Source organism: Lissotriton helveticus, chromosome 3_1 (assembly GCF_964261635.1).
Source record: "Lissotriton helveticus chromosome 3_1, aLisHel1.1, whole genome shotgun sequence".
NCBI lineage: Eukaryota > Metazoa > Chordata > Amphibia > Caudata > Salamandridae > Lissotriton > Lissotriton helveticus.
The window spans coordinates 806,739,365-806,752,337 of NC_136061.1; the positions used below are offsets into that span (position 1 = coordinate 806,739,365).

General features: G+C 43.5%; 1 protein-coding gene across 1 annotated transcript in view; it reads left to right on the forward strand.

The window, feature by feature from the left end:
* The window catches only part of OTOG (otogelin), a 1,048,712-nt gene that overhangs the window by 826,559 nt on the left and 209,180 nt on the right, over positions 1-12,973 (forward strand). The window contains exon 44 of the mRNA XM_078682941.1: positions 9,737-9,841. Within this exon, the coding sequence (XP_078539067.1) occupies positions 9,737-9,841 (105 nt within the window). The remainder of the gene's footprint in view (positions 1-9,736; positions 9,842-12,973) is intronic.

Sequence of the window (12,973 nt, forward strand, 5' to 3'; positions counted from 1 at the left end):
TACACGCAGGTGCGATACACTCACAGTAGCAAAGTTGTTGCTTAGAGAGTTGATCCCGCGCTTCGGGGTGCCAAACTCCCTGGAATCAGATCGAGGAACTCATTTTAACAGTGAGGTTGTGAAGATGCTTTGCTCTGCATTGAACATTGATCAGAAGTTGCATTGTAGCTATCGACCAGAGGCTTCAGGTATCGTGGAGCAGATCAACGGCACGTTGAAGTCCCGAATAGCCAAAGTATGCTCTTCGACTTCCTTAAGTTGGCCTGATGCTCTGCCCTTGGTACTCATGAGTATGCGTAGCACACCCGACAGGAGGACAGGTCTCTCTCCTCATGAGATCCTGATGGGGAGGGCAATGAGACTTCCATCTGTTCCAACTACTGCTTTGTTGAACATTACAGATGACTTGATCCTGGATTACTGCAAGGGTCTGTCTGACGCCATTCATTCTGTGTCTCTTCAGGTGCAGGCTGCTGAAGTTCCATCTTCAAGAGATCTATGTTACGACTTGTGTCCAGGTGACTGGATTTTGCTGAAGAAACACGTCCGGAGGAACTGCCTAGACGTGCGTTGGAAGGGGCCCTATCAAGTTATCCTGATGACGAATACCGCTGTGAAGTGTGGAGGGCTGCCAAACTGGATTCACGCTTCCCATACTCGAAGAGTTCCAGCACCCCTGGAAGAAACAGCTCCTCTCGCAGATGAAAATCCCGCTGTGGATGGTGAACCACTAGAGGGGATCAGTCAAGCTGTGGGGGTGTCGGAAGAAGTTGGGAGCGCTACAGAACAAGAAGAAGAAGGAAGACAGGACGACAGTGAAACTGAAGTTGCCACAGAAGGAGAAATTTGCTGTGAATACGGCTCAGACACAGATCAGTACCAGAGTGATCAGGAACCGAGTGGGAGGACAAGATACAGGAGAACAAGGCGTGGAGAAGCTAGTTGGCCTGAAAGAAGAAAGAGGCCTAGCCTGAAGTCAACTCCAGAGAAAACTCTTGCTCCTATATCTGAAGACTCGGATCCGGACGAAAGTGCACAAGGACAAGAACAGGAAGGTCCCAGACGATCAAGGAGGTGCGAGTGCCTTGCAGACGATACGCTACTCCTGAGTGGACCTACCTCGCTACAGATGTCCGAAGCACGCAGAACTGGGAGGGTGAGGGGAGTGACCCTGACCAGTACTGACCCCATCATAACAGTGGAAATAGGGTTGCTGATACCAGGAGTGGAGGTCGAAGGGTTGCTGACACTCAATATCGTCTATCCTCCTCTCCTGAGTGGAATAAGAGACTTGGTTTTAAACAAAGTAGAATTTCCGGTTTGTTGTTCAAGGAGTCCAATACTCGAGGAGCTCCTTCTTCGTTTGGAAATATTAGAATGTGTGATGAGAGTCGTTGGAACACGCATAATTCCAGATTGCTAAAGACTTTGTGAAAGACTTTGTAAATAAATTAATGAAGAGATAACTTAGCGCCGAGTGAAAGAAGAGATTTAGGGACTTCCATTTAGTGGACGGAGAAGGGCTAGGGTTGTCTGCTGCTATGGAACATAAAGACTGATCTTGCGGAAGGGATTATCAGCTTCCAGTTGTGGTTCGAAAAGAGACATTGTGCAAGGAAAAGGGACTTTGTGCTGTGAACGAAAACCAGAGCTACACTGTCTTGAGATCATGGAGGTTGGCAACCCGAACCGCAGGGCCAAATGTATAGTAGGCACACTTTTAGTGGGAGTAATTTTCCTTATAGCTTTAGTGGTTACAATATCATATGTAGTGGGACATGAAAATGAAGAAAAGGCTGCAAAGGAAGCAAAAATTATATCGACACAGAAACCTGCTGTTGCGGGTAAAAAGGGGGACAATACAGAGAACGATAAAGCTTTACTAGCAGCAGAGACTCGTAGGTTACATGTAGATGAATCACAGGGAAATTTTAAATCAAATGCATATGCTAAATTGCTTTACGAATATGTGGATGCTATGGAGGCTAAAAATTGTTATGTGTGCATGAAATTGCCAGCCTCTGTAGACGAAGGTATCAGGTACCATCATCTTCCATTAACTTATGGAATCACATGTAGTTTGCTGCTGAGCATATTTTATGAACGGGATGGGTTCGAATACTATTTCTCGAACTTTGATTCAGTGTTACCAAAAGTTCCGAACTACAAACATTTAAACAAATGGGATTATTATAAGAGTGAAGACAGATTACAGACATTTTTCCTTCCATGGAAAACTTTAGATACTTCACATGCCCGAAGAAATAATTTGACTTGTAAAGTGTCAGAAATTGAGAAAAAGTCTGTAGGACAGGTGGATGATCGATACAGGAGACAAAAGATTTTAAAATCTTCAGGTCAATGGAAAACAGATTAGACCAAGGAAGAAAGGGAACATCAAAGGAAGGGTAGCAATGGTCCAATAGCTCTAGATCGAGAGAAAAAGGGGAAACTGTGCATACATAGAAGTGAGACCTATTACGAGAATGTGTTTGTGGGAAAAGTAAGTTGTGAACATGCTTTCCAATTAGAGTACTATTCTAAAGACTTCTTGAAGGAAATGCAGGTGATCCCAAATGTATATTTTGTATGTGGAAGAAATGCATACGTGAAACTACCAGATAATTGGTATGGATCATGTTATTTGGCAATTGTCTTCCCCAAAATATACCACGCTAAGGATTTGGAAATCATAGAGGGAGGAACACAAGCAAGAGAAAGAAGGGATGTAAGCACTGAGGAGGTAGTTGGAGATGTATTTGGTGCTGCATTTCCTCTTTTGGGAATAATACTGAATGACATTAAGATTAGAAGATTGGCTACAGTTGTAGATAGGTTATCCGCCAGTACTGCTAGATCCTTGATGCTGGTGGAGGGAGAAATGCAATCGATAAGGGCGATGGTTCTTCAGAACCGACTTGCTCTAGATGTTCTGTTAGCCAAAGAGGGAGGAGTCTGTAAGGCTTTGAAGGTCCAGGAATGTTGCACTTACATTCCAGACAACTCAAAACCTCTAGAAAAATACATACGGAACATTACTGAAATTCACCATGAGATAGAGGATTTGACACAGGTAAATGTGTGGGAGAAAGTAGGTAAAGGAATGGGTAAGGTTGGAGGTTGGTTTGCCAACCTAGGAAAGAGTTTCATTTGTTACATCTTGAAACCCATCATCATAATAGTGATTTGTATAATCACTTTGTGGGGATTGGTGCGGCTGTATCAATGGTATAAATCAAACAGATTGCAGAGATCCATGAGAGAGCAGGAGAGGAGATTAACTGTGATGCAGGATACTCAATACAGGAATCTGAAGGCTCTAGAGATGATGAAACGAGGGGGTACTGAAACGACTTCAGTTTGACTCAGACCATACCTCAGGGATGGTGTTGTAATGGTGATGACTACTAAAAGTCATCAAAGGGGGGATTGAGAGAGCGCAAATCAAGAAAACCTGTAGAAGTGCACCATATTTACAAGCACGTCATATTAGTCTAGTAAACATTATATAAGATTGTCGAATTAATAGAGTGAAAATACATAAGAGTGTTTAACTAAATATAGAATGCATATATCTGTGTGAGAACTAATGTAGAATTGTATAGAAATACTAAGATGATGTTGGAATCCTACGTTATGTGGCTGTGGAAGGGGAAAATGTAATTTTGCTGAACGTAGAAATGTGTAGGCCACATGGCAGTTCACATAGAGTACAGGATACTGTTACACTCTTATACAATGGTGGATTTCAATGTTATTGTAGTTCAAAATATTATTGATCCTAGAACTGAAGTATATGTTTTATAGATGTTTATATAATCATTGTATGTAATAAGTTAGAATATTGTTTAAACTAAAGAAATTGAAAGGTTTGCAGAGTGCATAGGCCCTTTTCATGGAATCCTAACAGGCCTGAATAGATAAAGTCATTTCGTTTGATCTGCATGTGCTCGTTAGAGAAAGGTCATGTTAAGCACAAGACGCAGAGCCCGTTACATGGTTTACGACTTAGGAGATATGGTGGAGGCCGGAATTTGGGGCCCACAGAGAAAGTGTCTTTTGCAGGTGCGAGGGGGTTTAATCAGGAAAGTGATGAATAGACTTTTGTTCAAGAGAGCCTGGTACAGGCCTGGAGGAAGCTTCAGGAATTTCCTGGGGTTACCGTCTTGCCGGGGAAGAGCCTGGGAAGCAAGGTCAACGCTAACGATGGGCCTAGAGGAGTACCAGCATGGAAAATGCCGCCAGAACCAACACCACGTGAGGGGCGTCTCTAAGGGCGTTTCTATTGGAAATGTGATTTTGTATTAGGGACAGCACCCCTGGGTGGAGTTAAGGCAGATGGTCTGAGGAACCTGAGAGAGCGGATGGGTAGGCAGATAGGGAACTGCGAGACATCGTTTTTGCAACAGAGACTAAGGGAAGTGTGTGATCTTCTTTGGAAGTCACCACTGCTGACACCTTTTTAGGTTAACATCTTGCTAAGTATGGATGTCACTTAGTCTAGTGTAGGGACAGTCTAACCTGATTTTTCCTTTCTGTAAATGAGTCATAAGCTACAGCTTGTGTCTATTCTTGCAACTTTGGTAATTCTTGAATTTGTTTTGGTAATATTCTTCTGCCGACTAAGAGCATTTAGATAATTTATGTTTGTATTGATACCCGTATATCTTTTGAATCTTATTTTGAGATGTTTGTATCTCCAGTTAAGTTTGGCTTTACAATAAACTTTTAAAACTTATTCTTAGTAAGTGGTTCTTTAGAGTGGTGTAAGTCATTAACTGATTAACCTAGTAGTGGATTGCCTTTTACTCAATGACAGGTACCAACGGTTCAGTCGACCTGAGTGGGGATCTAGATCTATAACTATAGACCAGAAATCCCGCTTAACAAGTCCAATTTACAGAGATTAGGATGTGTCGAGGATGGTGCAGCGCTAAATAGCACACTCTGTGATTGGTTTTTCCATTAAAGTCATTGATTACACATATTTATGACAGGTACAGGGAGGTTCAGTGATTCGCCCAGAGTCACACAATTTGTTTAGTGAAGCCTCAAATTGGGATTAAAGCTAGGTTCACACAATGTGTCTAGGTTCTTTAGTGGACAATTTAACTCTTAGACTAATCCCGGCTCCCAAATCAGTTTCATCTTAGGTTTTACCTATCAGACTGCTGTTATGACAGTGACCGACCTTTGCTTCCTATACTGTTCAGGCTATTCATCGATGGTGCCGGTGTATGTTCCTGATACCTATTTCCATTGATCATCAAATGAGTGTTTTACACTATGCTTTGAAAAAAAGAGAGGATTGTCATCGTTACAAGAACCCCTTATGTTAGGGCACCGGACACGCATTTCTTTGTTGATCAGAGACATCAAATTGATTAGCTAATGTCTTTTTGCCAGCTGTTAGACTATGAAGCTCTTTATAGAAAAAACATTTCCAGATCTCGCTGTCTGCCCAGCATAAAGCACGGACCCAGCTCCATGTCTATCATTCATCATGAATTGTATGTCCATTCACGTGTGGAAAGGGTCTTCACGACTGGAGCTACTAGCCTATGACCTGAAAGCCATCACTCACCCGCATCCTGGAGATTATAACTCAATAAGAGAAAAAATTCAAACAGATTTTTCTAATCCCCTTCCCAAAATGTGAAAGATACGTTTTATATTAAGACAAAAAATCAAAAATGTATTTGATAAACTGAAAGGTAGGCAGATATAAAAAAAAATCGACATACATAACTCCGAGTCCCTCGTTTATACTAAAGTTTGTACAGGCATTTGTGTGATACAACGCGATATAGAGATGCACACCTGGGGCCAGAATTATCATTCTTTCATGCAATGCAACACAGTAGCACAACTTGCTTCGCTGCATGAAAGGAAGAGGGCGGGAATGTGCCATATCTATCCAAATATGGCACATTCATGCTCTTTGCTCGCATTGGTGCATAATCTGCTGCCTAGCGCCAATGCAGGCATCCTTGCACCAATGCTTTTGTGTAGGAAATCAATCGTCTGAGGATTTTTCCTCTTTCTACGTGTGCTGCATTGTGCAGTACACTTCTAAAGGGGAAACAAGGAAAGGAAATAAAGATAACAAGGAGGGGAAATAATGATGAATCTCCTCACTACACCTCCCATAGGAAGGCGTAGCATTTTCACGCATTCCCAAGTTTACCTGTCTTGGTAAATCTGGCAATGCACTAAAATACATGGGTAGATGCGTGGGAATGCCCATACTCCACCCATGGAACGCCTTCGCAGGACAGAGTGACACAAGGCAGCTACTTGTGCTGCTTCGTGTTACTCCAGATTTACCAAGCCAGGCAGGGCCGGGCAAGGTGGCCTTGTGTGACATGGTAAATATGCCTTAGGATTGCGTTCCCCATGTGTCACCCTGTGTGACACAAGGGCAATGTACTCCTTTGATAAATGTGCCCCCTGGGGCTTTAAAATGGTTAGAAAACTGACTGATGCTATGGCTTGTGTCAGGTTGTGTCGTGAGAATGCCAGATTTTTGCATAATATAACTGTTGGACTTGGGCCTTTGTGGCTAAAGTTCCTTAAACATTTTGCCTTCCTCCTAGACCTTTTTCTGACATTATGTTGCCGACTTAGATGCTTTGGGCACTTTGGCACTGCTGATCAGTGTCAAAGTGCAAGTGCTCCCTGTATAAAGTGTTAGGGTAATTGGTTGACCATAATTGGTATGTTTGCCTTACTAGCAAAGTCCCTAGTAAAGTGCACTATGTGTGCCAGGGCTCGTAACGCAAATGTTACTAGTGGGCCTGCAGCACTAATTGTGCCACCCACACAAGTAGCCCTACAGAGAGAACTCAGGCCTGTGACTGCAGTGCCTGCGCACAGTTTGCTAACTGCCATGTTATCCTGCCAAATGTACCCACTTGCCAGGCCTTACCCTTCCCTTTCCATGCACATCAGACACCCCTATTGAAGGCCCAAGGTACCCACCTGGGCAGGGTGCATTGTATGTGAAAAGTACGACATGTACTGAGGTGTGTACCATATCCTAACAGTGAAATACTCTCCATTTCGTTTTTCACTGTTGCAAGGCCATCTTGTCAATAGGACAGAATGGGGAAAGCTGTGTTAGATGTTTCCAGCCTATCTTCCCATAGGCTTAAGATGGAGAGGTAAAGTTTACTGTGCCTGAACTCACAATTTAACAACACATCTTTTTATGAATTATGTGTTTAGAAACCACGCTTTTAGAAGTGGATGGTATTCTTGTTCTAATAATTCTGCGTGTCTCTGCCTGTTTGTGGCTTGACTGTCTGGATCTGAATGTAATAGGATCTGGGAAATGTCTTGACCCAGGGGAGGAGTAGGTGAGACAGCAACAGGCTGACCTGCATCTGCATTATAGGGGGATGACTAACCCTCTGGATGTGAAGAGGCCTGGGCTGCTGCCATAAAAGAATGGCTCTACCTCCTACTGAGTGATTGAGGAACCAGACCCCCACTATCAAAGGAAGAAGGTGTAACTGGCAGGGAGACACCCAGAACTGGTTTGGACAGGGGTCAGTGCCCCCTCAACACAAAGACTTCAAAGACATTTAGGTGTATAACTATGAGAGCTGAAACCCCTGAACGTTGGACTGATCAAGACTGAAAAGGATTGAAAAGACTTTGAGGTCAAGAGGAACCTCTGCCAAGGAAGAACAGCTGAAGAGACTGAAGAGAAGGACTGACCCTTGCTGTGTGTTCTGGGGCTGGTCTGCAGGTTGCTGATTTAACTAAGGAGAGGCTAAGGGACTTTGCTGTGTGCTGTGTTCCCCTGCTTGAAAGGACTTTGCTGTGTGCTGTGTCCCGAAGTAACTTGCCTCCAAGGGCCCGAGGAGAGCTGCCTCCCTGTTGTGGAAACTCAGGAACATCAAAGTTTCCAAGTGTGTTTCAGCGATGCTGTGTGCGTGTGCTTTTTGCAGCCTGAGACCTTCGTAAGCATTGCCTCAGGACTGTGCGGCCCGAAACACAACCAAGTCTCAGCTATGCTTTGTGCTTGTGCAGCCTGAGACTGCGTGGGGTTGTGGTGCTGGTTGGAAAGTGCTCCGTGACTGCAGTGCCCCCACAGCGTGAATCATCGCGATGCTGCTGTGTAGCCGTTTAAAGTCCGAGCCCTCATCGTAACGGAGGCTGCAGATCAAGATCGTCGCCACTGACCCGAGCCGCAATGTGCTGAAGGATTTTGAAAAGCTAAGGAAGTTGTGAGGTAATCGTGATCGTTGTTCGCAAGAGGAATCTACCCAAGATCATCAGCAACGGAGAAGGCAGTGCCGTAACGTGTCTGGCTACAGCGTTGCCTTGCATCAGAGCTGTGTCGTCATCGGGAGCACCCAGCAGGACATCCGACAAGCGGGGAGAGAGAGAGAGAGAGTGAGGCAGCACATCCCCCAGGTAAGGCTTGGACTCCAGCCGGGAGTCACAAGCGTATGTGGCCTGGGGATGGGTGCAGGAGGAATCCAGGAGTGCTCCCGTCTCTCTCCTGCTGCATCGCGTTAGACATGCTGAGTCCTCGAGCGGCCCTGACCTGCCCAGCACTACCAGAGCCGCCCTCGGAAGTTCAGGACTGTTGTCTGTGGTTGAGGCCTACTGGTACCTGCGCTAATCGCGTTGATTGGCCTGGTAATATTCCTGCATTACGAACTGCCTTATTACTTGCATTAGGGATTGTATTATTCCTGCATTATGAAATGCCTGATTATGTGCATTGAGGATTGAATTATTCTCGCATTACGAACTGCTGTATTACTTGCCTTAAGCCGTGTGTTATACTTGCATTACGAACTGCCTGATTATGTGCATTGAGGATTGAATTATTCTCGCATTACGACCTGCTTTATTACTTGCATTAAGGAGTGCGTTATACTTGCATTACGAACTGCCTGATTATGTGCATTGAGGATTGAATTATTCTCGCATTACGACCTTCTTTATTACTTGCATTAAGGAGTGTATTATTCTTGCATTACGAACTGCCTGATTACTTGCATTGAGGATTGCATTATTCTTGCATTACGAAGTGCATTGGTCTGACAATAAGAACTGCATTACGAACTGCATAGCATTGCATTAGGACTACATTTAAACATCGTGAACTGCTCATTAATACTGCAAGAACCTACAAGTGTTTGTTGGCCTAAACCGGCAAAGTGAAATATTACGAATAGGCATATGTTTGATTTTTATTGTTTGATCTTACCGTATTTTTCTTCTTGATAAAGATACCGCTATTTTCATACGTCAGTGTGGTGTCCATTTGTGGTGTTATCACTGTGTCACTGGGAGTGTGGTTGCAAATACTTTACACATTGCCTTAGAGATAAGCTTGGCTGCTCCTGCCAAGAAACCAGGAGGTGAGGAGGGGTTATCAAAGAGGGTGTCCCTCCTTTCCCTGACTAGAATCAAGGGTCCCTATTTGGACTAAGGTAACAGCCTCAGCCAACTAGAGACCCCCAGTTCTAACTATAAAGTAGATACTTTTACGGAAGTAAATAAATACATGTTTATAGGACTACTGATTTAAAATAATAAATTTTCAATTATCTTTAAATTTCTTGTTCAAATATCACAAACAATGTGTATTTTAAAAGATAACACTTGACCCTTAAGTAAGACCATTTAAGCCATGTGGTCTAAGATGTTTGTTTCTAATTATCCATGTTGTGCTTGATCAATTAATAGTTTAACGCTTGCATTTTCTTTCTAGTATGTAATCGAACGATATGCGAAAGCCTTGTTCCTGAATGCAAGAGTTTAGAAAAGCTTGTCACTTATTACCAGGAAGATTCCTGTTGTCCCAATTACACATGTGGTAGGTAATAGAATTTATTTAATGATATTTATTTTACTGTCTGTGTCTGGATAGTTAAATTAAATTTTGTTTGTGTTTACAGAGGAGATGTAACCGAAGCGGTAAGCAGAGTTTGTTTGTCACTGTCCTGACAACCAGACTTTGGCCACCGTGCCTATTTGTGCCCAGCTATAACGTATGTTTACTTCTACTAATAGAAGAAAATGTTCCCTAGCAAGTGCTTGTGATCAAAATACACTTACACTGCTCACAATAATGTGGAATCTTTAGAAACGGGAAAACAGGTGAATTGACTACCTTTCTAATTGTAAAATGGAAAACATTATTGGGCCTTGTTCACAAAAGTAAACTTACAATTTTGTGTAAGTTTATATTCTTTGAGTATTCACAAACTACGAGTTGAATTTTAGCAATAGTAATTTTACAACTGTGGAGACTCCGCACGCGTGTGGAGACACCACACATAAAGAGATAGTCCTGTCCTATATTTTTCTATGCAGTCTCCTCAGCCGTAAAATTACTATTAGTAAAATTAAACTCGTTGTTTGTGATCCCCACCCCAACAAAAATTGAAAACTTGCTGTTGGACTTGGCTTTTTTTCACGGGGTTATTCCCAAACATTTTGCTTCTTCCTCCTATTTTTTCTTTACTTGTTTCTGTTAGTTATAGTACTCTGGGCACTTTACCACTGCTAACCACTGCTAACGTGCATTTGCTCTCTATGTAAATTGTTATTACAATTGGTTCTCCGTGATTGGTATATTTGATTTACTGGTAAGTCCCTAGTAAAGTGCACTGAATGTGCCAAACCTGTAAATCAAATGTTACTAGTGGGCCTGCAGCACTGATTGTGACACCCACATGAGTAGCCCTGATAAGGTATCTCAGACTTGCCACAGCAGTGTATCTGCACAGTTTTAAACTGCCATGTCGACTTGGCAAGTGCACCCACTGGCCAGGTCTTAACCTTCCATTTTTTACATGTAGGGCACCCATATGGTAGGCCCAGGGTACCCTCATGCTCAGGGTGCAGTGTATGTGAAAGGTAGGACATGTACTGGTGTGTGTGATATGTCCTAATAGTGAAAGACTGCCAATTTCGTTTTTCATTATTGAAAGGCCATCTGCCCCATAGGATATTTATTTTATTTTTATTTTTAAAGTTTTACATAGTTCTAGCTTGACCCATAAGTATCAGAGCGCTTTACATACACACAGTAAGCAGCAGAAGGACATTACATTACATAGTAGGCCGGCAGTAAGGAACAAACCACAGAAAAAGAAATAAATATGCAGTGCAGCGGAGGGAGAGAGAGCAATAAAAGAAAAGGCGAGAGTGACATTGTCCGGTCACCCACTATCCTTGAATGTCTAGAGAGAGAGGAAACAACTCGGATAAAGAAGACTAGGTTAGTTGATGTTGGTCATGAAAGTATTTGTTTAGGAGATGGAGTTTCAAGTCCCTTTTAAAACAGGAGAAGGAGAATGGGAAATACTTTGTAACACCTTACAAGTATAACTTTCCATTGGGACAAGATAGATAAATACAGTTTGGGCTCTATGAACTCAGAATTTAATAACACATCTTTTAGTAAAGATTGTTTTTAAATTGTGTGATTGAAAATGCATCTTTTAGAAAGTAGGCATTTTCTTGTTTAACCATTCTGTGTGCCGCTGCCTGTTTGTGGATTAACTGTCTGGTTTTGGTGGGACAGGTACTGGGAATGTGCATTCACTGTAGACAGCCACTGGGGGGGGGGTTGAGGTGTGCCTTGCTCTTCCTGGATGACTCAGAGCTTAGCTGAATGGGGCTAAGCTGCATTTAGACTTTGTGGGAGGAGTTTTCCTTGCACCTGAATAGGGCTTGTCTCCCTTGCACAATGCTGTCCCCACCCCCTGTGGTTATACTGCACCCGTGAGGACAGAACTGGTTTGGACTGGTCTCAGAGACCCTTGCACAAAGAAAACTAAGGCAAAATGGGATATAAGTATCAGACCTTAAATCCCAGAACTTTAGATCACTTCTGGACTCAAGCGGAACTTTTGCTCAGGAGAAGAGTTGAAGAGCTGTGAGGAGGAGTACTGCCCCTTTGCTGTGTGCTGTTTCAGGTTGACCTGTAGTTGCTGGGTCTGCCAAGGAAGGAACAAAGACTGGAACTTTGCTGTGAACCTGCTTGAAAAAGAATCTCCAGGGGCCTATGTTTGCTGGCCTCCTGTTCTGAGGTCTAAGGGAAACAAAGACTTCACCCCCAACTGCCCTGAACTCTATTGCTGAGAGGTCCGACCAGCCAGGAGGTATCTATTCCAGTTTTGGGCCTCTGGAGGTTGTTCTGGCTGTTTGGAGCTGAAAGCAACTTTAGAGAAGTAAGAAAACCTGTCTTTGATGCCGTCAGCAATGCCACTGTAACGCCGCGACCTGCACCGAAGCCAGGGGCACCGCTCGTGAAGTATAAGACGCACCTCCTAACCTACACCGCAGCTCTGATGCCCTCCGACGTCTGCCAATGCCTGCAGTTATCGGCATTCCTGATGCCTAGGCTTGCACCAACTCCGTCACAGCCAGCTCCCGTATCCTGTTGTTGCAGGGCTGATAACCGCCGAGGGTGACTCCACGGACTCGTCAACTTTGCACTGTCACTGGAACCGATGCCTTACTGCCAACGCAACCTTTTCCCCTTGTCTTGGACATGATACGTTGCCTCCTCACGGACATGACACGTCCCATCCCCCATGGCAGCCAGGGAGCTGGCTTCGACCTCGGCACCGATGCCTCACCTCCATGACACCGTGCATAATCATAGACTTTGTTACCAAGGTACCGTTTGTTTGGAGGCCCGTGTGACTCCATGACTGATGCAGCGCTCCTCGCAGTCGGTGCCGTACTTCAGATTTATTACTGTTACAACATTGCAATAACCCCAGGTGGAGCTATTTGTTTTCTACAGCTTTATTTTTGCAATAATTGTTCTAAAGTCATATCTTAAGATGGATTTTTGTGGTTTTGATCTTGTAGAGTTTAGATAAAGATACTTTATTTTTCTAAACTGGTGTGGTGTCTATTTTTGGTATTATCACTGTATTATTGTGTGTCTTGAGATCATTACACATTGCCTTTGGGATAAGCCTGTATG